This window comes from Phyllopteryx taeniolatus, chromosome 1, assembly GCF_024500385.1.
Source record: "Phyllopteryx taeniolatus isolate TA_2022b chromosome 1, UOR_Ptae_1.2, whole genome shotgun sequence".
Lineage (NCBI taxonomy): Eukaryota > Metazoa > Chordata > Actinopteri > Syngnathiformes > Syngnathidae > Phyllopteryx > Phyllopteryx taeniolatus.
This window is the reverse complement of record NC_084502.1, coordinates 40,102,342-40,130,157: the sequence shown is the minus strand read 5'-3', so window position 1 is coordinate 40,130,157 and position 27,816 is coordinate 40,102,342. Positions and strand designations below refer to the sequence as shown.

At 43.4% G+C, this 27,816-nt stretch overlaps 1 protein-coding gene across 7 annotated transcripts in view; it reads right to left on the bottom strand.

Moving 5' to 3' along the window:
• Positions 1-27,816, bottom strand: part of LOC133487863 (nuclear receptor coactivator 3-like) — an 85,566-nt gene that overhangs the window by 30,294 nt on the left and 27,456 nt on the right. For 4 of the 7 annotated variants that reach the window (XM_061795130.1, XM_061795079.1, XM_061795121.1 and 1 more), the window contains exon 2: positions 1,714-1,821. In XM_061795130.1, coding sequence (XP_061651114.1) covers positions 1,714-1,802 — 89 coding nt within the window. In that variant the 5' untranslated portion in view covers positions 1,803-1,821. Of the gene's footprint in view, positions 1-1,713; positions 1,822-5,581; positions 5,659-17,150; positions 17,171-19,114; positions 19,393-27,816 lie in introns of those variants that run through there. The other 3 variants (XM_061795096.1, XM_061795102.1, XM_061795112.1) reach the window with 3 other exon arrangements.

The window sequence follows — 27,816 nt, the reverse complement described above, 5'->3', positions numbered from 1 at the left end:
TATCCTCAAGGCAAATAATGCATCTGTGGTACTCTTTCTAGGCATGAAACCATTCTGTTGCTCGCAAATACTCACTTCTGTCCTGAGTCTAGCCCATAACTTCATTGTGTGGCTCATCAACTTTATTCCTCTATAGTTCCCACAGCTCTGCACATCACCCTTGTTCTTAAAAATGGGCACCAGCACACTTTTCCTCCATTCCTCAGGCATCTTCTCACCCGCTAGAATTCTGTTGAACAAGCTGCTCAAAAACTTCACAGCAAGCCAAATAACCATCACTAATTGAATCAATTCCTTTTGTCATTTAGTTCCAATTAGAGGTGCAACGATTATCATCAACTAATCGATTATCAAATTAATCGATAACGATTTTTGATCATCGATTTATCGTTTAGAGATCTTGTTTAGCTTAAAGTTGTCCAAATACTCTGAATTTCAGCCTCTCAACAGTTAATATTAATAATTAGGTTACAATAAAGCAGTAAATATGAATAATTATATTATAATAAAGCAGACTGATTATCTTTGTTTCATTAAAAAACAAGTGCAAATCCCTTCTTTTACTTTTGAAAACAATTATCAACATTTTCGTCTATTTTTTGACATTACGGACCAAACCAGTAACTGACTCATAATCAATTTATATTTGTACATTTTCTGCACTGTCAATTAGAAATAATGTCCGGTTCGTGAATAAAATGATTTGGAAATTCCCCCCAAAAATGTTGTTAAATCTAAATTATTGATTAATTGAAAGATTCATCAATAATTAAAATAATTGTTAGTTGCAGCCCTTGTTCCAATAATACGAAGCCACCATACTGCGGTAGTGGCAACGTTGAAGAAGTTGGACAAAAAATAATGATGACAGAAGTCAATCCAACCTACTATTTTATACAGTTTATGAAAGAAACAAATAAACGTATCGCAAGACCAAATTTGTTAAACATAGGGCTCTATTTTCAAGAGCGGCGTAAATCCTGCGTGGCAGGTGGTGCAGAGTGTCCAGGCTGCGCCACTGTGGGAGTGTTCATAAGTTTGCAAGTGTCTACAGCCCATTTCAGTCGCCACCAATCAAAGTGGCTCCTCAATCCGTTTAAATGTGGCGTAACTGAAAGTCTTGACGGTGACATGGCACCATTCTCTGTGCGTAAGAGGACAATGCGTAATCTCATCGATCTGTGCGTGATTGGAGCATTGTCACGGCTCTGGCCATTATGTGGCAACAGACAATGTGAGCGGTGCCCTTATTAAATACAGAATGAGCTTGTGATAACCACAGGTGACTTAAATATGTCAGCGGAACTCGAAATCTGTTTGCCTGCGCCCCGATCAAATTCACCAAAATCGCTTTAGACCAGCCGTCTAGCCTGTGCCGACAGTTAGACGTGGTCTGAGCAGGCATACATTTAGACTGACTTTCTCCCACCAAATTGTCACTCTGCAAGGCACATTACCACCAGAATGCCCAGCTTGGCGCAGACCGGTGTGCCAAATTGGCAAACATGCGCAGCAAGTCTTGCACTTGCACGAAAATCAGGATCACTACATTTGTGCCTGCCGCAGATGCGTAATAGCGGCCAATGTCTGAACAAAATGTACTGATATATAAGCATTACACCAAGAAAGACAGATTATTTGATCAAGTCAGTCTGTAAATACCAGGGAAGGAACCAAATGATGGGTTATATTTTTCTGAACAGTCACACTCACCCGAGACCAGGTGTGTCACAAGTGGAGAGTTTGCGTTTCCGGTTTTCTGAGATCAGAGGCTCCATGGAGTTCTCCCCCAAACTACTCATCGTGTCCACATATCAGCACCTGCATCAAGGTAGAAATTATGTGTTAATTGCGCTATAGAGGAGTTATGTAGCTCTTATTCTGATTTGCAAGCCTGTGACATGTGAATATTCCTATTGAAGTCAGTATGAAAAGCACGTGGGCAATTTGTAAATTGTATCCGTCAGGACAAAATATGCTCATATCATACACTTCTTAATCTTCCTGGCAGTGAAAGACAAACAAACATGTCTGCTTGGCCTCTTCCGCTAAGAGAACATGAGAGTGAGAGTGTGTGTTTGTTTGTGTGTTGGGACTGTGTATGTGGGAGTTCATCAGCTCATACAGTGCTCTCTCTCTCACACGCACGCACACATAGAGGATTAGCAGTGTCTCTGATGAAAAGCCACGCTGCACAACTAACCCCGTTAGACAGCCGTCTGTCTCCCATAATGCATTATGTTTCGTCTCCAGGAAGTGAGCTGATAAAGGTTGTTGGGAGGTGAAGCAGATGGGAAGAGAGGAAGAGGAGGGGGAGGAGAAGGAAGAGAGAAGGAAAGGAAGGAGGGAGGGAGAAGCTGCTGCTGTGACTTGAGCTCTGATTGGACAACTTTCTTTGCCACGGCGACAGCGACAGGCACTGGGGAGAGGTAGGAGGAAGGGGGGAGAGTGAACACAACTACAAGAAGGAGACACAAAATGCAGAGGACTAGAAACACCAGGAAGGAAAGAGGCAGTAGCGAGGGGGCGGGCGGTCAGTAGAGAAAAAGATATAGGCATGTCAAACAGAGAAACAGGTGAACAATAAGAAGAAGATTGCATATGAGTCCTCCATGCATGCATGTGTGGTGCAATGAGTGGCCTGAAAGCCACCAGTACACCCCTCTTAACCTTCACAGTCAGAGCAGCTTTTTCATTTCATTGATTACATGGTTATCCTCTGACCGGAGTACCGCCTCTGCTGCATAGCGATTCAGACCAATGGCAGCAGTGAGACGACGGCATCTTATTTAACCATCACGCACCATCGTCTCCCGATGCCCTCTGCAAAAATATTTCATTTATTTCTCAGGATAATAGAAAAATCATAATGCAGCAAAATCCTCTTTAGCTGACTTGAGTAGTAAACACTTGGATTTGTGTATAGTGAAGTGGATTTAGTTAAATTGGTGCTAATTAAAACAGGAATAATTGGCCACTTCAGGCATGTCTCCAAGTCCAGGTGAAGCCGAGGGAATTCTTACCAAGCTTCCGTGCAGATTCTTATTCTGAATTCCTTCCTGCACTTGAGATTTTCTCTCAGATTTTCCTAGTTTTAATCTCTCCCTTGAGCATCTCCTCCCATCTGTCTGTCAGCCTCATTGCTTTTCGTCTGTTCGCTACATGCATGTCTTTTTCCGTCTCCACCTGCCTGCTGCTTACCAGTCAAGAACCAGCACACTTGCTGCTGAGGAGGTAAAAGGCAGAGGGACAAAATCAGGGCTGGACAGGAAGTCTGTCTTTGCCACTACCCCTCGAGTCCGCCTGCCTACCAACCTCTTGATGGAGCATTCCAAAAGGGAGTTGCTCTAATTGTGGAGTGAATGAAGCGGCCCCAGTGAATGGTTGATTAGGAGGCTGCTGAATGCCCAGGGGAAATGGGTCACCTCCAGCCTGGCGTCGGCCGCCCGCTTTTTCCAGTGCAGGGATAAAGTCAATTCCACGCCACAGGCAGTGAGTCCTGGTGGCAGAGAGGCAGCCTGGTTGTGCTGGACACAATGCAGTGGAAAAAAGAAGACGCTAAGCGAGGGAAATGGAAGATGGTGTTGGCAGCGCTGATGGTTGGTGATTTAAAGAAGCCATTCAGCTGACGCTAACACTAAAAGGCCAGCACAATAACGCCTGTCTGAGTTGGTCTGACTCTGAAAATGTGCAAAGGTTCTCAATAGGTGCAGGTTACGGGTGCTAATAATCAACATATGGTACAAAAACAACTCTGAAAAAACAAATCATCATACCAAAATCTGAAGATTAGAAGAGTTTGTAGACCCTGCACGATAACTGAGATCTTTAAAAACAACTACAGAAGACAGCAAATGAACACCATAGCTAAACATGTGCATTTGAACGCTACACACCATTTACTTTGGTTGCATCCATCCATAGACAAAATCAGGGGGTTGGAGATGACTCAAAAGGCATTAATGAGTGTTGGGGAAGCAGCCAAAAAGAGTGGAAGTGGTTGTTAGGCTGCTTGTGGCTTGTTGAGAGGAGCAGATATGAGGTCTTAAAAGCTGAGCCATCATGCAAGTCACGTCACATATTGGCATTCCATTTCCTGCTTTCATTCTTTTTGGGAAGAAAGTATGACATGATCAGCAAAGGGTTTGAATTAGTGAAAAGAATGTGCTCGGGATGGATACTGCACATGGTGTCATGGTGGCTCTCGATCATGCCAGTCAATCCTTTGCAATCTCGGTTGACAAAACAAGACGCACCAGGACCTGTTGCCCATGCAAACACTAGTGAAGTAGCAGGAGAAGAATGCCAGAAAAGGAAGAATATCACCATACAAAACAAATGTTGGAGTAGCAAGAATTTCAACATCCAGTTGATGTCACAAGAGTTGTTTGCAGTGATTGTACACACTCCACACTGAAAAGATCAAACACTGTTCATTTTAAGTTTCAAGTTCTGTTAGCATTTATCCTAAACAATCATGGCTGAGCTTCTTTAACTTTTGACCATGTCTCTAGCAGTTGACAAATTCCTCTTTATTGTTGCCTAATTCCATGTAAATTATTAAACTGTATTACTCAGTGTTGCTTTAATAATATTCTCAATATTAAGCATCCATTCAATTGATTTTGGCATCAGTTTGTATTGTTTATAGATAAATCCTTAAAAAAAAGATGTTGATCATGTTAAAGAGCAGGAAACAATGATTTCATATTACTGATTTGATGAATGCTATGATTTAGGAGATGTAAATCATTTGCTGCAACTGCTACATATTTCAAAAACATCAGTAAATTCTGAACCATTAAAAATCACAGCTTCACAGCCAACATTATATTTGTCATAGATGGACCAAATACAGTAAAACAAATTATAATCTACCACAATGTCACGTTTTGTTTTAACCCTAACCCACTTACTAATTATCTGCTGATGCTTCATGTGTATGAACATGTTTTTGTTTTGTTTTGAAATAAAGAAGGGGACTTGTATGTTGCGCAACTGGTCAACTGTTGTTCACCACAGCCATCATTTGAAAAATGTTTCACTTCCTGATCACTTCACGAGGTCAAATTGAACCTTTTTCCCCATGCAGTCACCGCATGCTCCTCCCTGACTTTACCCTCTCACTGGCCTCACATGTATTCATCTTGTTATCTGTGCAATAACAGAGCATCAGCAGGAACGTGAATGAAAGAGAGTATGATTTAGTTAAGTCTGCGCACGCGCCTCTGTGGTGTCACCTGCCGACGGAGGTAAAAGATTAATGCTCTTCTTCAGCCACAACGGGAGGCAGAGCGCAAGAAATAATTTGATTTCTCCTTCCGTGTTTATGCTGCTTCCCCAACACTTCATTTTTTTCCATCTGCCTGAAAAGCATCCTCTGAGCGAACCCACTTCCCATCTTGTTGTAAACCATGACAAAGGCTCAAAACCGCCAATACACCTCCATAAAACATTAGCATTAGAAAACAAATGCAGCTGTGTGTTATAGGTCAGGATGTTGCAAGATTGTGGCAACAACAAGAAACACACTCAACCTACTACACTGTTGCCATGCCAACCACATGTGATAATAGCCCACCTTGTGTCAGGGCTGAGGTAACGGACAATCAGACCCCAAAACCCCCACCCCATCTTATGGTGGCTGGTCAGTGGAATCTGGAGGAAAACAAAATGAGTGTAAAAAAGTTGAACATACGATATTACAACTAGAGGTGTCACAATTAATCGATTAATTTACAACTAATCAATCATCAAATTAGTCGCCAACTATTTTGATAATGTATTAAATCTTTTAGCGCCACTGCTTAACTTAAAGAGGTTCAAATCCTCTGATTTCAGCCTCTTAACAGTAAATATTCTCTGATTTCTGTAGACCATGAAATCTTTTCCATCCATCCATTTTCCACACCGCTTATCCTGGTTAAGGTCGCGGGGCGCTTGAGCCTATCCCAGCAGACTTCAGGCGAAAGGCGGACGACACCCTGAACTGGTTGTCAGTCACAGAGCACATATAGACGTGGACAACCATTCGCACTCACATTCACACCGTCACTGAGTGGGAATTGAACCCACGCTGCCCGCACCAAAGTCAGGTGAGTGTACCACTACACCATCAGTGACACTGATTATCTTTTATTTAATCAAAATAAGACATTTGCAAACATTTGCTTTTACTTTGGAGAACAATGAACGTAATTTTTCCGTTTTTCTGACATGCTCCCAAGCAAACCAGTAACTCAATCGTAATCAAGTTATAAAAAAACATAGTTTAATCTATTACAAAAATAACTGTTATTTGGAGCCATTGTGTGAATAACCTGTAGTTGACATGTTGTTGAACCTGAAGCAGCCACAGAAGTGTATATCGAACTAGTAGCCCGTCACATTAATCAGTAGCCCACGAAGCAACTTTCTGTTTCAAAAAGGTTGGGGAGTACAACTTCACTCCCTCTTGTGTGATATTGCTTATTATTATTTTTTTCCCGGTTTTGTTTGATCATTGGCGGCACGGTGACCGACTGTTTCGAGCATCTGCCTCACAGTTCTGAGGACTGCGGTTCAATCCCCGGCCCCGCCTGTGTGGAGTTTGCATGTTCTCCCCGTGCCTGCGTGGGTTTTCTCTGGGCACTCCGGTTTCCTCCCACATTCCAAAAACATGCATGGTAGGTTGATTGACAACTCTAAATTGTCCGTAGGTGTGAATATGAGTGTGAATGGCTGTTTGTTTGTACGTGCCCTGCGATTGGCTGGCAACCAGTTCAGGGTGTACCCCGCCTCCTGCCTGTGCTCTTAGGAACCTTAAGTGCAGCAGAACTTTTTTTTGTAACCTTGGCCAGATCTGTGCCTTGCCACAATTCTGTCTCTGAGCTCTTCAGGCAGTTCCGTTGACCTCATGATTCTCATTTGCTCTGACATGCACTGTGTCTTATATAGACAGGTGTGTGGCTTTCCTAATCAAGTCCAATCAGTATAATCAAACACAGCTGGACTCAATGAAGGTGTAGAACCATCTCAAGGATGATCAGAAGAAATAAACAGCACCCGAGTTAAATATATGTGTCGCAGAAAAGGGTCTGAATACTTATGGCTGTGTGATGTTTTAGTTTTTCTTTTTATAACTAAATCTGCAAAAATTTCAACAATTCAGTTTTTTTGTGTGTACATTAATGACAGAAATAAATAAATGATTTTAGCAAATGGCTGCAATATAACAAAGAGTGAAAAATTGATGGGCTTCTGAATAATTTCCGTACCCACTGTATATTCAACTGCATTGAGATGATGCTCAGCGTTACGTCAAAACGCGCTGACATGCCCCCTCAGCACACACACACACACATACACACAATGAATGGGAAAGTCGAGAGCGTCAGACGCTTTGCCAAGTGCAGTGTGAAAAGGCCTTTACAGTCCCAAAAACACATGCAAAGGAGGCTTAATTAACCTCAAGCCAGCCATAGCAATGAGTGATAAACACATTTAAAAAGGAATGTTGATTGGCTGGCAACCGGTTCAGGGTGAACCGCCCGAAGATAGGCTCCAGCAGCCCGCGACCATAGTGAGGATAAGCGGTAAAGAAAATGGATGGATGGATGTTGAAATACCCATATTAAAAAACACAAAATGTAATTATGCAACCTGAAAACCAAAGACACAGTACACTTTTAGTGTTAGTACAGAGTAGTATTAACTAGGGGTGGGACTTTAACGTGTTAATTCAGATTAATCATCCATCCATCCATTTTCTGAGCCGCTTTTCCTCACTAGGGTCGCGGGCGTGCTGGAGCCTACCCCAGCTGTCATCGGGCAGGAGGCGGGGTACACCCTGAACTGGTTGCCAGCAAATCGCAGGGCACATACAAACAAACAACCATTCGCACTCACATTCACACCTACGGGCAATTTAGAGTCTGCAATTCATGCATGTTTTTGGGATGTGGGAGGAAACCGGAGTGCCCGGAGAAAACCCACGCAGGCACGCGGAGAACATGCAAACTCCACACAGGCGGGGCCGGGGATTGAACCCAGGTCCTCAGAACTGTGAGGCTGACGCTCTAACCAGTCGGAACCAATGATCTGGAATTAGCAGGTACTGTTGTCACAAGGAAAACAGTGACTGATGTACTCCGCTGCCATGGCCTGTATGCACGCTCACCACGCAAGACCCCTTTGCTGAAAAAAAAAAAAGCATGTCAAAGCTCGTTCGAAGTTTGCTGAACAATATTTGGACAAGTCAGTTAAATACTGGGAGACTATAGTCTGGACCGGCACGGTGGAAGACTGGTTAGCACATCCGCCTCACAGTTCTGAGGATCGGGGTTCAAATCGCGGCCGCGCCTGTGTGGAGTTTGCATTTCTCTCCGTGCCTGGGTGGATTTTCTCTGGGCACTCCGATTTCCTCCCACATCCCAAAAACATGCAGGGTAGGTTGAGTGAAGACTCTAAATTGCCCATAGGTGTGAATGTGAGTGCGAGTGGTTGTTTGTTTGTATGTGCCCTGCGATTGGCTGGTGACTAGCTCAGGTTGTACCCCGCCTCTCGCCCGAAGATAGCTGGGATAGGCTCCAGCACATCCGCGACCCTAGTGAGGAGAAGCGGATCGGAAGATGAATGAATGAATGAATATACTCTGGTGTGATGAGAGCAAAATTTTATTGCTTGGATGCCATAATGCACACCACATGTTCGGAGGAGAAATGGCACTGCACATCACCCTAAAACCACCATACCAACAGTGAAGTTCAGATGTGAAAACATGATGGTGTGGGGCTGCTAATCAGCAAATGGTACTGGTAAACTTCACATTATTGAAGGAAGGATGAATGGGCAAATGTACTGAGACATCTACGAGGACGATGAAAATGAAACGAGGGTGGACATTTCAGCAGGATAATGATCCAAAACATACTGCCAAGGAAACTCTCTTCTGGTTTCAAAGAAAAAAATAAAGCTGCTAGAATGGCTCAGCCAATCACCTGACTTGAATCCAATCGAAAATCTATGGAAAGAACTGAAACTCAAGGTCCATAAAAGAAGCCCACGGAACCTTCAAGATTTACAGACTGCTTGTGTGGAAGAATGGGCCAAAATCACACCAGAGCAATGCATGTGGCTAGTTTCTCCATACAGCAGGCATCTTGAAGCTGTCATTGCAAACAAAAGCTTTTGTACAAAGTATTAAATAAATACCAGTTGGCGTGTTCAATACTTTTTTCATTTCATTTCATTTCTTCATTTCACATTATTTTACCCAACATGTCAATAGAACCTTCGGAAATATATTTAATGAGAAAAATGGTGATTTGTTAAATACTTATTTCAGCAGCTGTAGGTACAATTGTCCCTCTTTTTTCAAACTCCCTTTATTAATAGCATACGCTTTGACTTTGACAAAAAGTAAACCTCCTAAAAGGAGCAATTTGTGACTTATCTTCAAAGTACTGAACGTGCATTGCATTTCATGGGAACATTGCCCCACCTGCTGCCGGCTGTAGACACACAGAAGCTTAACCGTGTCACTACAACTGCACTCTGGTGTATCAAGTCTGTTCGTATCTGCAAAGCTTGTCGCAGCGAGCACAAAAATATGTGCTACATACCAGTGCACCTCAACAAATTAGAATACTAGGGAGAGTTTATTGTATTTCAGCATTGCAATTCCAAGAGTGAAACTCATAAATTATACAGATTCATTCAACACAATAAAACACTTTTCAGAAGGTCAATTCCAACTTCATTCCCATATTAAAATCTTAAAATCTATTGTTTCCTATGTAATATTCTAATTTCTTGAAGCTGTAAACTACAAACCTCATAACACCACCACCAAATAGTTCACTCTATCGTGAATCTAGGAGTTTTTTAATTGAACTAAAGAAATACATGAAGTTTTCTAATTCAATTTATTGCGATGCACCTGTATAGGCAGCGACTTGATCCAATTTTTCAACTGCCACGCAGAAACCATTTACAGGCAATACTGTTAAAATGGCACCATTTGCGTGTGTATATGTATATATTTGTTTTTCTACTGTTTTGTTTTGAAATGCAAATAAATTCATTTCTCCAGAATTACCAATATTCTCCTCTGTGTCAATTATTTGATTCAGTGGTCCAATAAAATCAATTTAAATGTAAGAATATTGCTTTTTAGTACAACTATTGTTATACGATTAAAATGTGATTAATCAAGATTAATTAATTACAAAGCCTCTAATTAATTTGATTTTTTTTTATTGAGTCCCACGCCTAGTATTAACATTATGGCTGTGTTCAGCACCTGCTGTAACTGTGTTACACTAAATTGATAAGAAATGCAGGTTAAAAGCAGAATACGGTGTAATTGTAAAAAAGATACCACTGGAGCAAAAACAGCCAATTATTCCTTGCTATTGCTTTAACTATAAAATGAAGAAAGTCACTGCATAATCTTTCTACTAAAGGGCAAATATATTGTCCTTTGTGGCTAAAGAAGAAGAGAAACATGATTGAGCTACTAATCACTGCCATTGTCATCTCAAATATAAATGGTTAATTTGTGTCAATTAAAATCTTGATAAGATCCACCGCGGGTACAATGTGTGCGTGTGTGTGTGTGTGTGCGTGTGTGTGTGTATGTTTTGCCCACTGAGTTGTTGGCGCAAATTAAGTGCGCAGTCTCAACACTCACGGAGAGATCCCGTGGGAGAATCGAGTGTGTAACCATGGAGAGCGCTGGGCGTTTCCATGTCATCTGTCATCTGTAAAGCACCACCACCAGCATGTCTCATGTTCATCTTGTTGTAGTGCGTGTGTGTGTGTAGTAACATTTGAGGAGACTGTTTAAAAGCAAGTACTCCAGGATGTTCTTTCCCAAGAGTGTGTGCCTGACTGGTCCACACAGTATGTGTTTACATGTGCGCATGTGCTTTCGTGTGCCATTGACCGTCAGCGACCTGACCGCTGGCTGCACTCAAGATTAGGAGCAGATGGGGGCTGTCAGTGTGTGTGGGTGTGCGCGGCGCGCATTTGTGTGTGTTTGTAGGAGTGGGAAGGCGGCTGCTCCACTTTAAGTGATATATGGACTCTAACACACCAACAAAGACCCTCCTTCAGCCGATGTGTTTCCTATTAATCGGGAGTAGAGATTAATGAGGTTGGAGAGCGGCATCTTAAGCGTGTATGCGCGGAAACTCCTGCTCCTTGTACGAACTTTGAGACAGCCATGAAAAATAGAGTAAAAAAGTGCTCGTTAACCACCTGTGGTTCTGCGCACATTGGCCCAGTGCTGTGCAATATGCACAAAATTTTCAACCCCAATAACGATATAGATAGATAAATAAGACAACTATCCCAATAAAGTATCCATCCTTTTTCTATACCACTTATCCTCATCAGGGTCACGAGTGTGCTGAAGCATATCCCAGCAGACTTTGGGAGAGAGATGGGGTACACCCTGGAATGGACGCCAGGCAATCATAAGGCATATACAAACACAGACAATCAAGCATTCATACTCACATTCACACCCACGGACAATTTAGAGTCTTCAATTAACCTAACGTGTTTGGAATGTGGGAGGAAACCAGAGTATCCAGAAAAAAAAGCCAAGAATATGCAACATGCACACAGGAAGGCCAGAGCTCAGATATGAACCCACAACCTCTGAATTATGAGGTGGTAGTGCTAACCAGTCGTCCACCGTGCTGCCCGACAGGGGCGTCGAATAGGGGGCCCAGACCATTTGGGGGTGCCCCCGGCTGTCTGACATTTAATGTTTGTCATTGTGGTGGCACTTGGAGAGCAATGCATTTTTTGAGGCCGTACTTGATGTAAAAAAAACAGTTTGACAACCACTGGCCAAAGGAATATAAAAAGGCAGCATGAATGTGCTGGAAGACATTTTCACATTGCACTCCCCCCTCATCACAAGTATGCTTGTTTGCGTGTATGCTCCTCAATTAGAGGAGCTTTGCTTTATGAATGTCTACATCTTTACATTTCGTGAAGCACTTGAACAAATATACCTTTACACAACAACACCTTCCTCTGGTAAAAGCGGTTTTAAGATGCAATAAAGACACAGACGGTTTACAGTTTAGTGAGGATGTTCATAGAGAAGCCAATAATTGCATGAACCTCAATGGAGGAGTGCATCATAAGCTGATTTAACTCTGCAGCCAATTTGATGTGATATTACATAATGCAGTTATTTGTTACAGACAAGCTGTGTTGAATTGTCTAAACAATAATAATAAAAAAAATTTAAAAAACTTATCTAATGCCATAGGTTGTCAAATCAGTGATACAAAAACTATGTATGTGCCAACTGGAGACCTGCGTTAATTGAGTTGAAAAAGTGGAAGTGGAAAAAGCAAGTCCAGTTTCTCTCTGGCTTCACCCAAAACTTGATATGAAATGGTCCATGTTCTGTCCAAACATGTTTCTTAATGCCACTTGGCCACTACTGCTCTGTTCGAACTGCCTTCTATTGGGGTTTTAATTTTTTCCACTTCTAAATAGTGCCATGGAAAACTGTGAGAATGACATCACACTAAATGCATTATTTGGAACAAATGTCTACTATATTTACTTCTCATAGTTACTGGCCACAGTCACGAGGCCACATTTATTGGAGAGGACACTGAGGGCAGTCGGGAAACAGACCACTGCAGCAAAGTGGAGAGTGTGGAGTAATAATCCTGCAGTGCCCACAACTAAGGCACAGAAACAGAGCAGAGTGGGTGCCATGCAGTAGAAGTGGCACAGAGTAAGTGACATCTAAAAGGTAAGGATGAGGCCAAACTTGTGTGAGGCAACTGAAAAAGCTTCAAAAGTGTTATTAGTTAACTTTAATTCTTGCAAAAATGTCATCAAGCTCAAAGCCTGCATTTACCACTGCAAACCTCGCCGTGGAGCGAGCGACAGGGTACACTAGCTTTTTATTGAATCTTAATCCTATATTGAATCCTCTTATTAAATTCAAATCCATGTAAATCCCTTAATCAACCCTGATTAGATTTAACTTGAAACATCTGCAAATAACTAAAGTTATAAATAAGTGAAACTCCCAGATTAACTTTGGATCTTTAATCACCTTTTGTTGACTAAGATGGTAGATATGGCGGTGCTTTTAAGAGGTGGCCTAATGAGTGTTTACAGCCCGTAGCTATACTCTGAAAAGGAGATGAGCAACAGGAGGAATAAAAATGATGATTAAATGGATGTGACAGTGAAAGAACATATGCCACCTTTTTAATAACTTTGTACATCTCTTTTTTTAATGAGCTACTTCATCTAAATCATGGGATCCTGATTAGCTATAATTATTGATAAGCATAGAAGGAAGGGGGGTGATACACAAGAGCTTTATAACTGTGCGGTGCATCATACATGTGTGGTGCTGTACATCCATCCATCCATCCATTTTCTACCCTGCTTTTCAACACTGGCCACACGTGAGCTGGTGCCTATTCGGTCTGAAGTTGGTCGAGAGATGGGGAACACCCTGACTGGTCGCCAGTTAATTGCAGGGCACATATAGACAAACAACCATTCACACCTATGGGAAACATAGATTTAAATGAACCTGCATTTTTTGGAATGTGAGAGGAAGCAGGAGCACCCAGAGAAAAACTATACAAGCATGAGGAAAACATGCAAACTTCCCAGCAATCATTTGTGTGGTGCATACAATTGTGATCAATATAACAACATTATAATGTTTAATATACATCCATCCATTTTCTGAGCCGCTTCTCCTCACTAGGGTCGGGGACGTGCTAGAGCCTATCCCAGCTATCATCGGCCAGGAGGCGGTGTACACCCTGAACTGTTTGCCAGCAAATCGCAGGGCGCATTATGTTTAATAATATACTGTAAATAACACATGGTGCTCGAGTTAAGATTTGTTCACATTTAAAGGTTTTTACCCATTTTATATTTAATCCTGAAACCAATCAACTGGGATTAATTAACTAATTCTTATTGTTATATTTTAAATTTAGCAAAGATCTCAACATCATAGTTCAACACTGCATTTTCCCTCCCTTCTATCAATACTTGAATATTATGTGTCAATTTTCTGTGATGAGCATAAAAAATTAGTTTATGCACGTCAGGGTATATACTGAAACAAAGAACAACACGCACACACACATACATTGTGTGAAAATCTTTGTGTACTAAGGAAGAGTATCCTCCGACAAATCGACCAAAGACACTGGAGTAAAACAGGAACCGAGCCACATCTTTGCTCTTTTCCTCCGCTTAAACAAATCAGACCAAAAAAAAACAAAAAAAAAAACAACGCACACATACACACAAAAAGACCACTTCCAAGCTTGCCTCTGCAGGGACCAAAGAGGGGCGCACGATAGAACTAAGCTTCAAAGTTGTGGCTGCTGCTGTTAAATTCACCACACTTAGAACAGTCATTAGAAACAAAGCGCTTCCAAGTTGAGGAGTAACATTCCATCTTTAGAGACCAATTACTCCGATCACAATCTGTTGCGTCCAACCTCCCCCTTCAGAGTGGAAGACGAGGTTCGAGGAGAAAGTGAACAGGGAAAGCACCCGACTTGATGAATTGTGTATCTCATCCATCCAGTCAGCGTGTCTGCTGTGGGCCGACATCACCCACATTTGTATATTCAAAACAGGAAACAGGTGTTTCCAAGAAGGTAAAGGAAACCAAAGTTGCAATACCATCGTTTATCGGTAATTACTAAACAGTGGAATCAGAAACTGACCCTGATAAAAGGACTTTAAGGTGCAACAATTGATACTCTATTGAAACAACTACGTTGTTCTTTAGAATTCAAGCAGCCACAAAAAGACCCCACTTCCCTGAATACCACAACATAAAAAAAGCAACTATGCCTTATGCCTAGATCCGATTTCAGGATTTTAGCCTCATTATTAGCCCGATTTGCTATCGCGGCCGATTTCCCAGATCGTGCCGGAAACATTTTGTGGGGAACGACAAAACATCTTGTAGTGTGACATAATCCATGACCAACGATTTGGCCTACAACACCAAAATGAAGTCGGGCATGTTTGATTTTTTTGGATATCTTCCGTGTAGTGTACGTTGACGTCGACCAGTAGGACTGCGTATTGCATCTCCTCGCAGTTGACAACATTAATTCACGTGTACAAACCAATGTTTATCAAAGCTTTAGAGCATGATTTGTCAGAACGCTGTCATGTTTACATACAAATGTCAGTGCTAGCTTTAGTTGGCCACATAAAAGTTATGTTGCCTGCTTGGGTGCCGCATTCAAAGTACAGGAAGTCCTCGAGTTACGACACACTCGACCTACGACGTTGCGACTTTACAATGCCCATGCCTCGTCCGCCATTTTGTCCCAGCATCATAGTGTTTCTGCTTAGCTAGTGCATAGTGCTTGTCTGTGTTTGTGCGGCGGGAGACGCCTTTTTCGCCCTCCTTTTTTCACACTCTCAGCAGTAATGGTAAGTACAGCATCATAATTTTTTATTTTAATGTATTTTAGTTTCTTTATATGAAGTGTTAACCTTTCCTGCTACGGTCACCTGACCGGGAGACGCAGGGGTTAACTCCCTTCTCTCGTTGCACAGCTGAGCTGGGTGGCGGCAACAATAAAGGCACGAAGCACCGATTTGCTGCTTTAATGGCTTTATTAGCTCCTCGGCACATTCAACGTCAAGGGGTCCTCCGCTAATCGCTACTCTTCCTTGGTCGCCATCACTACACTTGCTACTATACACACTCGCACCGGCGCACACGCCTGCGCAGTCCCGTCTCACTCACACATTGACGCACATGCCCACACACACTGAGCTTGCTGTCACAATCAGGTGGGACAATACCCATTGACAGAAGTATTTCGCCGTAAATTTCGACTTTAACGGTGAAATCCGACTTTCGCGGAAATTTGTATTACGTCGCCAGCGTAGGAACGGAACTCGTTCGTAAATCGAGGACTTCCTGTATGTGAACATACTTCAAGCTTTCGTCGAATGGACAGCCCAAAATGTCCTCTCCCGAGTACCCGGTGATGACACCACGTCTTTTTTTTGTTATTTTTTACCGACACAATTGCTGTGAGCCATTGTTGTTGTTGCCATGGTACTGGGTGTATCTGGTCGTGCTAACTGGTGACATGTTTTCTGGTTCCGCCTCCCTGACAGAGTTTGATTAGACAAGATCAAAGCCCAGTAAACGTAAAGGATGGGATAAATGTCGTGTAGTGTTACCAGGGGCTGACCAAGATATCATAAGGTTTTCTGCCGCCAGTCTTGACATAGTGCCATCGTAACCAAATTTGTCTTGTAGTCTGACCCAGGCATTACAGCTAATTTATCAACAAAAGCATGGTTACAAACTTGAGGGATGCAATAGATCAACAAGTGATACAATTGAGTACAAAATGACAAATACTGGATGAAAACTTTACATTAGAAAGACGAGCCTGAAATTGACCACAAAGAGTGGAGAGTTCAAGCAACAAATCAGTTAAGGGGACTGTCAGGATCAAAGTAAATCAGAATCATCTTTATTTCCCAAGTGTGTCCAAAAAACACACAAGGAATTTGTCTCCGGTAGTTGGAGCCGCTCTAGTACGACAACAGACAGTCAATTGACAGAACACTTCTGAGACATAAAGACATTGACAAAAAAAACAACAGTCACTGGTAATCTGGTAATGCAGGTACATTTTTTTTTTTTTTTTTTGACAATCGTGCAAAAAGATGCAGACTCCTCTAGCACTTAGAGCAGTTCGAATGACTAATATTGCAATAGTCCGGTGCAATGACCGTTGTGCAAAGGGCGCCGAGACTACAAGGAGTGTATGCGGTTTAAAGTGATGAGTAGTGCGATAATCTGGGACAATGTTGGTTGTGCAAATGTTGCAGATACTCCTCAATCAGTGCGCAAATGGAGCAGATGCTACTCTGGCATGAGTGGCCAGTATTGGTCAACAACAGATATGCAAATAGTGCAGTGTGGCGAGAAAACTACAGTGAAATTGGCCCCACAGAAATGTGACAACGAACTCAAGTCAAAAAATTGCCAGCATGTTGTAATGGAATTGTAGGTTAGGTGTTTAAGAAGTTGATCGCAAGAGGGAAGAAGCTGTTGGAATGTCTGCTAGTTCTAGCTTGCATTGATCGGTAGCGCCTACCTGAGGGAAGGAGCTGGAAGAGCTGGTGACCGGAATGCAGAGGGTCCGAGAGGACTTTGCACGCTCTTGTCTTAGTTCTGGCAGCGTGCAAGTCCTCAAGGGTGGGTAGGGGGGTACAGACAATCCTTTCAGCAGTTTTGATTGTCCGTTGCAGTCGGAGTTTGTCCTTTTTTGTAGCAGCACCAAACCAGACTGTGATGGAAGAGCACAGGACTGATTCGATGACCGCTGTGTAGAACTCCCTCAGCAGGACGGAGTTGATGTTGGTCGCCCACTTCAGGTCCTGAGAGACTGTAATTCCCAGGAACTTGAAGGTCTCGGCAGTTGACACAAGGCAGCTGGAGAACGTGAGGGGCAGCTGTGGCGAAGGATGCCTCCTGAAGTCCACGATCATCTCTACAGTTTTGAGCGTGTTCAGCTCAAGGTTGTGTCGGCCGCACCACAGCTCCAGCCGCTCCACTTCCTGTCGATATGCAGACTCGTCACCGTCCTTGATGAGGCCGATGACAGTGGTGTCATCTGCAAACTTCAGGAGTTTGACAGTCGGGTGCGCTGAGGTGCAGTCGTTCGTGTAGAGAGAGAAGAGCAGCAGAGAGGACACAACCCAGTCGCCCCAGTGCTGATGCTGCGTGTGGATGAGGTGGTCTCTCCCAGCCTCACCTGCTGTGTCCTGCCCGTCAGAAAGGTGTAAATCCACTGGCAGATGGCAGGTGAGACGCTGAGCTGGAGAAGCTTGGATGAAAGGAGTTCTGGGATGATGGTGTTGAACGCTGAGCTGAAGTCCACGAACAGGATCCTTGCGTAGGTCCCTGTACTGTCGAGGTGTTCTAGGATGAAATGCAGTCCCATGTTGACTGCATCATCCGCAGACCTGTTCGCTCGGTAGGCAAACTGCAGGGGGGTCCGGCAGGGGACCTGTGACGCTCTTGAGGTGGTCCAGCACGAGACGTTCAAAGGACTTCATGACCACAGATGTCAAGGCGACAGCCCTGTAGTCATTTAGACCCGAGATTGCAGGTTTCTTGCAGGTTTCATGTACTGCGCTTGTGTACATTAACAGAAGTGTTATGATCATGATCAGACAAATCATCCACTATGAGCCTAGGAACAACTACAAGTTATCTGCGGGGTCCTCCGCAAAAAACATGTATCAAAGGCATATTAGAGGGTCTTCAAATTAGAAGCCAAGCTGGATCTCAGAGTTAACAAGGCAGAAAAAAATGTAGGCTGTGTGCTTGCATACATTAAAATAGTACGTGACAAGCCTAGGCAGTTATACTGTCTGTTACTTTGAGGAAAGTAAGATGCACAGAAGTGCCCTAAACGAGGGCTGACAGGAGTCATTAAAACCCTTTGCTGAACTGTATTCTCACATTTCAGTCAGGCTAACAGCCATCAAAGTGCATGTTCTCAACAACAACTCTTACTTGAGCGACTCATTTCGCCACGTGAGAACGCCTCAAGAAGGAACTGATGCATTCTTGTGTGTTTGGTGAAGACAGAGGCAGAGTTAGGGAAACAACCCTGATAAGATAAAGACTGTAAAGCTCATGTCTTCAGCAGTCACCCTCAACTGACCCGAAAGACAACAAACACCACGAGGACCAATGTTGTTAAGCCATTCATTCTCTCCTGCAAGTCAGAGTTGAAGTGCTGCAGTTATTGCTCAACTTTATAATCAAAGAAATAATCAATAATAAATAATCAAATGCATTCCAAAAGATCGTTCAAGAATAAATAAGTAAAAAATTCAAAATACATGTTTAATTGATATTAGAATTATGATGAAGTCCAAGGAAAAATGTCTCCACTGTACAGTGTCCTTAACTGGACCCAAAGCTTGAGAATCCTTGTTCTAAACAGTTAAAATACTAATGGCTAGAAACAAAACACTGTGAGATTTTCATGAAAATCTTTTAGGAATAGTGTTAACAATACATAGAGATGTAAATAAATGAACAAACCTGCTCTTTGAAGCACAAACGTGAGGCTGAAACAGTGTCCAGCAGTTGACACTGTCGCTGGTTCTCCTCTTGTTCACCCGGGTTTCCCCTCGAGGGTACTCTGCTATCGTTGTTAGCGGCTAGCAAGCTTAGCTAAGCGAGCAAGCTTGAAAGGCTTCAAAGTGCAAGAGCGATTTGCCGCAAGTCACACACGCATCCTTAATGAGAATTTCTCGCTAGCCTCCTTCTCATCTGCCATCCACTAGACAGACAGACATCTTAAACTAAAACAAATCCTTAAAGAAACAACAAACATGCATACAGCGGTGTCTCATCCAACCACCAGGGGCACAATGGAAAGGAGTGACTCGATATGGGGCATAAAAAAGGAAGCGAAGACGAGAACGACGAAGAACAAAGCAGAGTTGTGTAAGTTCATTTTCTACTGGAACTATTTCAAAGTTCAATTCACCGTTCCAAAAATGAACTAGTTCAGTTCATAGTTCAAAATTTTGAACGAAGTTCACCATTCCAAAAATGAACTAGTTCATAGTTCTTTTTTTCACTATGTTGCTGACGGGCTAATCCCCTTAAAATATTGGCATTTGATTTTCCCATTGTTGTCACCCATTCAATCCACACTAGTAGCCAGCTGCAGCTTTCACCCTACAATCTCAAAAGCATGAGGAAAAACTTGTTGCTCGAATCGTTTTTTTTAATGTGAGGAATTAAAACAACAACGGGACTTTTGTCCTTAATGTGTCGCACTGAATCAGCTGCCAAATACAGCGTTTATCCTCAGACATATGAAGGCTCGTATATAGTGTATTGGGTTTGTCCTGGAAGTCCCTAACAAAACCTGTCACTCTTGAATGAAAATTAACTTTTGTTCGAAAACCATTCTTTGACGCGAGAATGAGCATGTTCTCAATTACGTTCATCGGGCAGAAATGAACTAAGTTCAGTTCACATTCGCACAAAATATGAACCCGTTCATTCATTGAACTTGTTCAGGTACAACACTGACAGAAAGCAAACTTGACAGTGCTAACTGCCGTGTGCTAACTAAAAAAAATAAAATAAAAAAATAACTAAAAAAAAACAATAATAATAAAGCGACTTCATAGGAATTACAAGGGTTTTTCTTGGAAATACAACACATACACACCTCCACATAAACGCTGTCATGCTTAAATCCATTGCATTATTTTCTCGTATCGATAGAATCAATACAGCAGCACCAGCCACTTTAGCAGCATTGGGGTTTGGTTATCTAATTTATAAATATCTTACTTGCCTTGGTTCTCTGAACTAGACTATGTTGCACACGTCACCTGACCTTTGATATTTGCACATTGAATTAATAATTTTTATACTGTATATATTATTTGTACTGTCTTTTGTAGCACCGCGGGCCCTTGAGTACCGTAATTTCAATCCTCTGTGTGTGTTACGCATACTGAAGAATTGACAATAAAAGCACCTTGACCTTATAATTAACACTGAGGTAAGAGCTAGGTCTGTCATAACTCAAATTAAAAGATAATATAGGATTTCATGAACTGGAGGTATAGCTTTCATAGGAATTAAAATAAGGCAAAACATTACTTGCTCTAATTTTTTATGCAAAAGGATAAAAAGGCAGTAGAGGCACAAGAAGCTGGGGGAAATTTCCGGTTTAATTAGTGTAGCAGGTCAATCAATAAGCCACTTCCCTTTGACTCAGGTGATGCTCATTCTGCTGCCATGGCAACAATATGGCACAATTACACAATCACTTCATCCTCAATACAACGGAAGTGTCTGAATGAGACTGAGGGACAAGGATTGTGCACTGTGTCCACTGGCTTGTATCTATGGAAACCCAGGAGAGATAAGCTACACAACAACTTTGAAAGCTGCCTACCAGTTCTTTGATGTGTAAACCAGCATGTGTTATTAAAATGTCAAAATATGACTACATGATATAATTTATGTGTATCTATATAATCTTTTGGTAGCTACACTGATCTTTCCACTCATGACATTCTGCCTAAAGGCCTCTTTTAAGTTCTACATGCTTGGTGAAGGAGAGCTGATGGGGATGGGTCTTCAGTAACCACACTGCTGAATGCCCCCAGAGTCTTGCATGCTAGTCCCTTTTAAGCAAATTATAAGAAATTCTGTATTGATTAGATCAGGGGTGTCAAACGCATTTTTGTCACAGGCCACATCACAGATATGGCTTTCGTCAGAGCCCTTATGACTATGAAAACCATATAAATGTATAGTCACCTTACCATATAACTTCATATGTACAATTTCCCTGGTAATCGATCGTTACATGTATAGTTAATTGACAATTGACAGAATCAGAATGAAATCAGAAGTCAAGGAAAATTGTGGCACATAAGTATTGTTCACTTTATGTTAAAAAGGGATTTGGTGTGAAAAAATGCTATAAGTCTCGGCGCCCTTTGCACAATGGTCATTGCACCGGACTATTGCAATATTAGTCTTTCGAACTGCTCTAAGTGCTAGAGGACTTTGCATCTTTTTGCACAATAGTCAAAAAAATAAATAAAAAATCTAACGGCATTACCAGATAACTAGCAACCCTTTATTGCTCAGTGACTGTTTTTTGTAAGTAGATTTGAAAGGGCAATTAAGCAGGAGGGTGCAATTTACGGATGCACATATACCACTTTGATCAGACCAAGTACGAGTACAGGTACAGTAATAATGTAGTTATAATAATAGGTTTTTTTGGTGGAAGTGGATCGACGGGAACGCCAATCTGTATCCTCTCTTGCGTATCTTAACTATGCCGGCACGCTTCCCCCTTTGGAGTCTCCATGCGCCATAGACAGCATGCGCCCCCCCTGGTGAGTAACTCTTGAAAAAAACTGAGCAGGTTTGCAAAAGTTGGTGAAAGAAAGTGCGGGTTAGACTCCCTGATGTTTTACCAAGTCTTCCCTTGTGTAAGTGAGTCACGTAATGTCTCCAAAGGCGAACAAAAAACACAAAAACATAGACAATAGTAGAGCGCAGGTAACCGAGGCATCCACACGGGTAGGCGCCATCTTTAAATGTTTGTTATCTAAATAGACATTGCTCCATCTTGTAATCGGATCGGTGATCGGTTATCGTTTTTTTAAACTCGGTGGTCAGTAATCGGCCCAAAACTCCTGATCGTGTAAAGCCTACTTCATACAGGCATTGGTGCATCCCTCGTGTAATTAGTGTGAGTCATCACCAATCAAAGGTGTGCGGAGTAAGGGACACTATTTTTCGACGGACAGCATGTGTGTGAGGGAGCGACAGTGGAAAAGCTGTGAGACATTCCGAGTCATAATCGGACCTAATCGAGTCAAAATAGTCTATCAGTGTGGTTTTGGTGAGAAAGCAGAATTTCCTCTGGCATATTTACTTTGTTCCTTGCTTGCATCGTCACACTTTCGTTAGGTGGCGAGGGGGCATAGCCACAAAATAAACACCCCGACCCCTAGTCTTACTATTAATTGCTAACTGACCAGAAAATACTCAGTCTGGGGGAAAAAGGCTGCTGTGTGGTAGGAGGGGTTTGATAAGAGATGAGGAGGCCATGATACAAGCAGCTGTATCAAAACAAACAAAGATACATCTGCGCGTGCGCGCACACACACACACACACACACACTTAGTAGCTACCGCATCTAAACCACATTACCTGCCTGCCTGCTATCCATCACGCCTACAGACAAAAGCACATAGCAACCAAGCAGAGAAACTGTATGGCAACATGCACGACGACCCACAAACACACACTCAGGTGTCAGTCACCACACCTTAATGCATATGGGTCATTTTCATATAGTTTGATCAATAATGGTAAAGACATGGCCCAGTGACTTTCCTTTTGAAAATTAATTTTACTGATACGAGTCTTTGAATTATTGGCAGTTGTTAGCCATCAAAAGGTCATAATTTTTCTAAGGAAAAAAAATATTCTAAATTAATATTTTTCAAACTTCCATCCATCCATTGTCTTCCACTTATTCGAGGTCGGGTCGCGGGGGCAGCAGCCTCAGCAGGGAAGCCCAGACTTCCCTCTCCCCAGCCACTTCGTCTTGCTCTTCAGAGGGAATCCCGAGGCGTTCCCAGGCAAGCCGAGAGACTTAGTCTCTCAAGCGTGTCCTGGGTCGTCCCCGAGGTCTCCTTCCGGTGGGACGTGCCCGGAACACCTTACCAGGGAGGCGTCCAGGAGGCATCCTAACAGATGCCCAAGCCACCTCATCTGCCTCCTCTCAATGCGGAGCAGCAGTGGCTCTACTCTGAGATCCTCCCGGATGACCGATCTTCACACCCTATCTCTAAGGACTCCAAAAAGGGTGGGTACTCTGAACCGCTGTTTGGTGCATAGGCACAAACAACAGTCAGGACCCGTCCCCCCACCCGAAGGTGGAGGGAAGCTACCCTCTCGTTCACCGGGTTGAACCCCAACGTACAGGCGCCGAGCCAGGGGGCAATAAGTATACCCACACCTGCTCGGCGCCTCTCACCGTGGCAACTTCAGAGTGGAAAAGAGTCCAACGCCTCTCGAGAGGACTGGTACCATAGACCAAGCCGTGTGTGGAGGCGAGCCCGACTACATCTCGTCGGAACTTCTCAACCTCACACACCAGTTCGGGCTCCTTCCCTGCCAGAGAGGTGACATTCCACGTCCCTAAAACCAGCTTCTGTAGCCGGGGGTCGGATCGCCAAGGTCCCTGCCTTCGGCCACCGCCCAGCTCACACTGCACCCGACCCCTATGGCCCCTCCCACAGGTGGTGAGCCCATGGGAAGGGGGACCCACGTTACCCTTTTGGGCTGTGCCCGGCCGGCCCCCATGGGTGCAGGCCCGGGTCACCAGGCGCTCGCCTTCGAGCCCCACCTCCAGGCCTGGCTCCAGAGGGGGGGGGGCTCGGTGACCCGCGTCCGGGCAAGGGAAACCTAGATCCATATATTTTGTTCTTCATAGGGGTTTTTGGAGCCGTGCTTTGTCTGGTCCCTCACCTAGGACCTGTTTGCCATGGGTGACCCTACCAGGGGTGTGAAGCCCCAGACAACTTAGCTCCTAGGATCATTGGGACACACAAACCCCTCCACCACAATAAGGTGACGGCTCAAGGAGAGGTTTTTTCAAACTTATAATGCCGAAATGTCTTTACCATTAGATGTCAGAAAGGAAGTTTCATGATTTGCAACATGTTTTTTGATTATGCTAATTACATTTTTGGGTATATAGGATTTTCTCCGATTGCTTAATATGCCTTTTTCATGAAAATGAAGACAAATGCATCTTATTGTCTTCAGAGTTGCTTTTTCTTTGGGCTCTTTAACTTGTACAAACGGTCCTTCGTTGTCACTCAAGCTGTCCTTTCCATTAATGCCACTGGAGAGAGCCTCATTATGTTGTTGCAATACACCAGAGGGATCTGTGATCTAAAGTGCCAGAATGAGGTAGACAGTATGCACTCACACAATAGCAGACAGCAAAATAAATGCTACTTCTGAGATATGAAGGCATATGAATTAATTTGTTAAAGTGTCGGAACTATTGCATGTCTTTATTGTTAGACAAGAGTATAATGGGTTTAATGAGTAGTTATGCACTTGCATCCACAGAGTTTGCAGGGCAACACGTAAAGTGTGCAACCCACACGATTTTTATGAAGCTGTTTATGTCTTTACTCTTATGCACATTCATCTTGACCATTATGCAAGAAGTGTATTTCAGTGGGCCATTAGCTCTGTCAATAAGAATTGCCTCTTGTATTAATGCCTAAAATTTTAACTCATCAATAACTTAAAATAGGACTTTAAGCGTGGCTGTTTCAGCATGGGAGATGTTTATCCATCATCCATTCATCCATCCATCCATTTTCTGAGCCGCTTCTCCTCACTAGGGTCGCAGGCGTGCTGGAGCCTATCCCAGCTATCATCGGGAGGGAGGTGGGGTACACCCTGAACTGGTTGCCAGCCAATCGCAGGGCACATACAAACAAACAACCATTCGCACACACATTCACACCTACGGGCAATTTAGAGTTGTCAATTAACCTACCATGCATGTTTTTGGGATGTGGGAGGAAACCGGAGTGCCCGGAGAAATCCCACGCAGGCACGGGGAGAACATGCAAACTCCACACAGGCGGGGCCGGGGATTGAACCCCGGTCCTCAGAACTGTGAGGCAGACGCTCTAACCAGTCGACCACCGTGCCGCCGGGAGACGTTTACTCATATAAAACAAAATCGGCACAACGTTTCTAAATTAGATTTTTTTGTGTGTGTGTCTTTACTGTTATTGATCAAATTATGTGAACCCATATACATACTAAATACTGTATTTCCTGCTTAGAAACCAGCTTGCATCATTTGCAAGTGGTTTGCATCGCTCTGGTTGAAAACCCAGACGATAGTACATTGGAAAGCAACAATTTCATGGTTGTTTTAAATATTTAAATATATCAAGCAGGAGCATAGACATCAAAGGAAATAGTATTCTTCTATCCTTATCAATCTTTGTTGCCAATGGAAGGGGGTGGGCCCTGGTGGTGTGTGAGGACCCATGTGTTTGTCACAGGTTCCTCTTATTTAAAAGATTGTGTGGGTGCAACCCCTCACTGACTTGAAGTGAGTGCGTGTGTGTATGTAACAAGGTCTCGGTGAGGTAATTAGCTGCCAGAGTGCAGAGGGGCAAGGTGAGAGGAAGGTAGACAGGAAAGATACAGACCTCCAAACTTGCGGTGCACTCCATACATTAAGAGGCCGTATGGCGCCTCTGATGTGTGGCAGGAGGCAGTAGAGCAGCACTGCTCAGCTCTCATGTGCTCAAGCAGGTGTCTCAGCTCCCACTGTAACCTCCCTGCCCTCTCGCCAGCTCAGTCTGCTTAACTCAGTAACATCCATTGCCTCATCTCTTAACTCACTGCCTCCTCCACATCCTCCCGCTGCTTCCTCTTCATCCCAGTCGACTAGCTCTCGTGTCCTGACCTCACACCTTTCTTTCTGGGCTCGGCCGGACCTTCATTTGTTGTGGCGCTTAATCTCAAACAAAAATAATTAGTTCAATTGCATAAAAATCTAAAAACTGATGGTTCCCCTCTGTGCCACCTCAATGATGACATAATCTTGACAAATGTGCATGCGGAGAACAAGATGGTACTTCCTTAATAGACCGTAGCTCTTACCACAGACACTGTACACATACTGTACAGTATAGTGTGAGCAAAGAGCTGCTCAAGAAATCACATACACAAACCAGACCCCTATCCAGGGTGTTTGATGTGTAATGAGAGAAACCATTAGCAGTAAGAATGGGCTCTTCCCACCACACTGCTCAGCAGTCAAGAGTGGTGGTTGCTGGGTCTATTTATACATTCGCTCCTCTTTACTGTGGAGCAATGTGTGTGTCTGTGTTTGTATATGGGAGAGTGTGTGTGCCACACATTCAAGAACATTCCTGCCCTTCTCTCCCAGTCTTCCTCTGCTGCTTCGCTCCCTCAGTCTCTACTCCCATCCCCCTCTCCGCCTGTCTCCTCCCCCTCGATACCCTCCCCCTTAGCTTTTTCCTGCTCCCTCCCCCTCGCTCAGCAGACTATATGCATGCAGCAAGGCACAAATTCATGGGGGATAAAGAAACAGCGAAATACAGCTGGAGTGGGGGGTGGGGGTCTGAAACAGAAATGCTTTGCACTGCAAGGAAGCAAAAAACAGAGCAAATGGAGGAATACCTGGAAATGAGTGGTGGAGTAAGGTAGCAAGGCAATGGGAGGGAGGGAGCTCGAGCTGCAGCTATGGGCGTTCCTCAGCCTTCTCGTCATGAGGTCAAAAGTTTACCATGGTTTAAATTTCACCTTTCCACAGCCAATCAGAGTGAGACTCTGGATGCTAAGTCAACTTTGACCCATACAATGAAGATCCACCAACTTTTTATCTTCAACTCAATTGTTATTTTTCTACTGATTCAATTCTCTAATTGTTAGTATTCATCCCATTTTTTCCAGAAAAGACCATTTTCCATCAAGCAACAGCAGAAGCACACCCCGCTCAGTACTAGCGTGCTCAGCACCGGCATGGGCCCATGCGTGTGTACGTGTGTGTGCGCGCATGTGTGTGTGTGTGTGTAGGTATGTGAGGGGAGCATTGCGTCTACGAAGGGGGAGAGGCTACAGTTTGATCACAGCATCGGAGAGGGGAGGGCACAGGGGTGGCTCTGCAAAGTAAGCGAGCAGAGAGTCAGGACGGCTGCAGAGTGGAAATGCTTTAAGCTTCTAAGGAGACTGTGTGTGTGTGTGAGTATTTTCAACAGCCACTCCACAACATCATTGCACGTGCACGTAATTAACAGGCAGGGCCACGGACGATGCTCCCTGTTGTTCAATTCTGCCATCAACTGTACCACTGGCTGCCACCCTCCTCCACCTGACTAGCACTGTAAAGCACACACACACATAGAGAGAGAGAGAGAGAGAGAGAGAGAGAGAGAGAGACCAACCAACAAACAGACAGAGCACGAGAGGGCTAATGTTTGCACGTGCGCATGCAGATAAAATGCTGACAGCGCAGGCGCCAAGACGTGACGTATGATCCATGTTCATCATGTAGAAATTGGCTAGGGAGAAGTCTGTTTTCTTATTATGAGATGTATCCATTTATTCCAACACGCATGCTTGCATTATAAACAAAGTAGTCACATAAAAAGGGCTTAAGATATTTTAT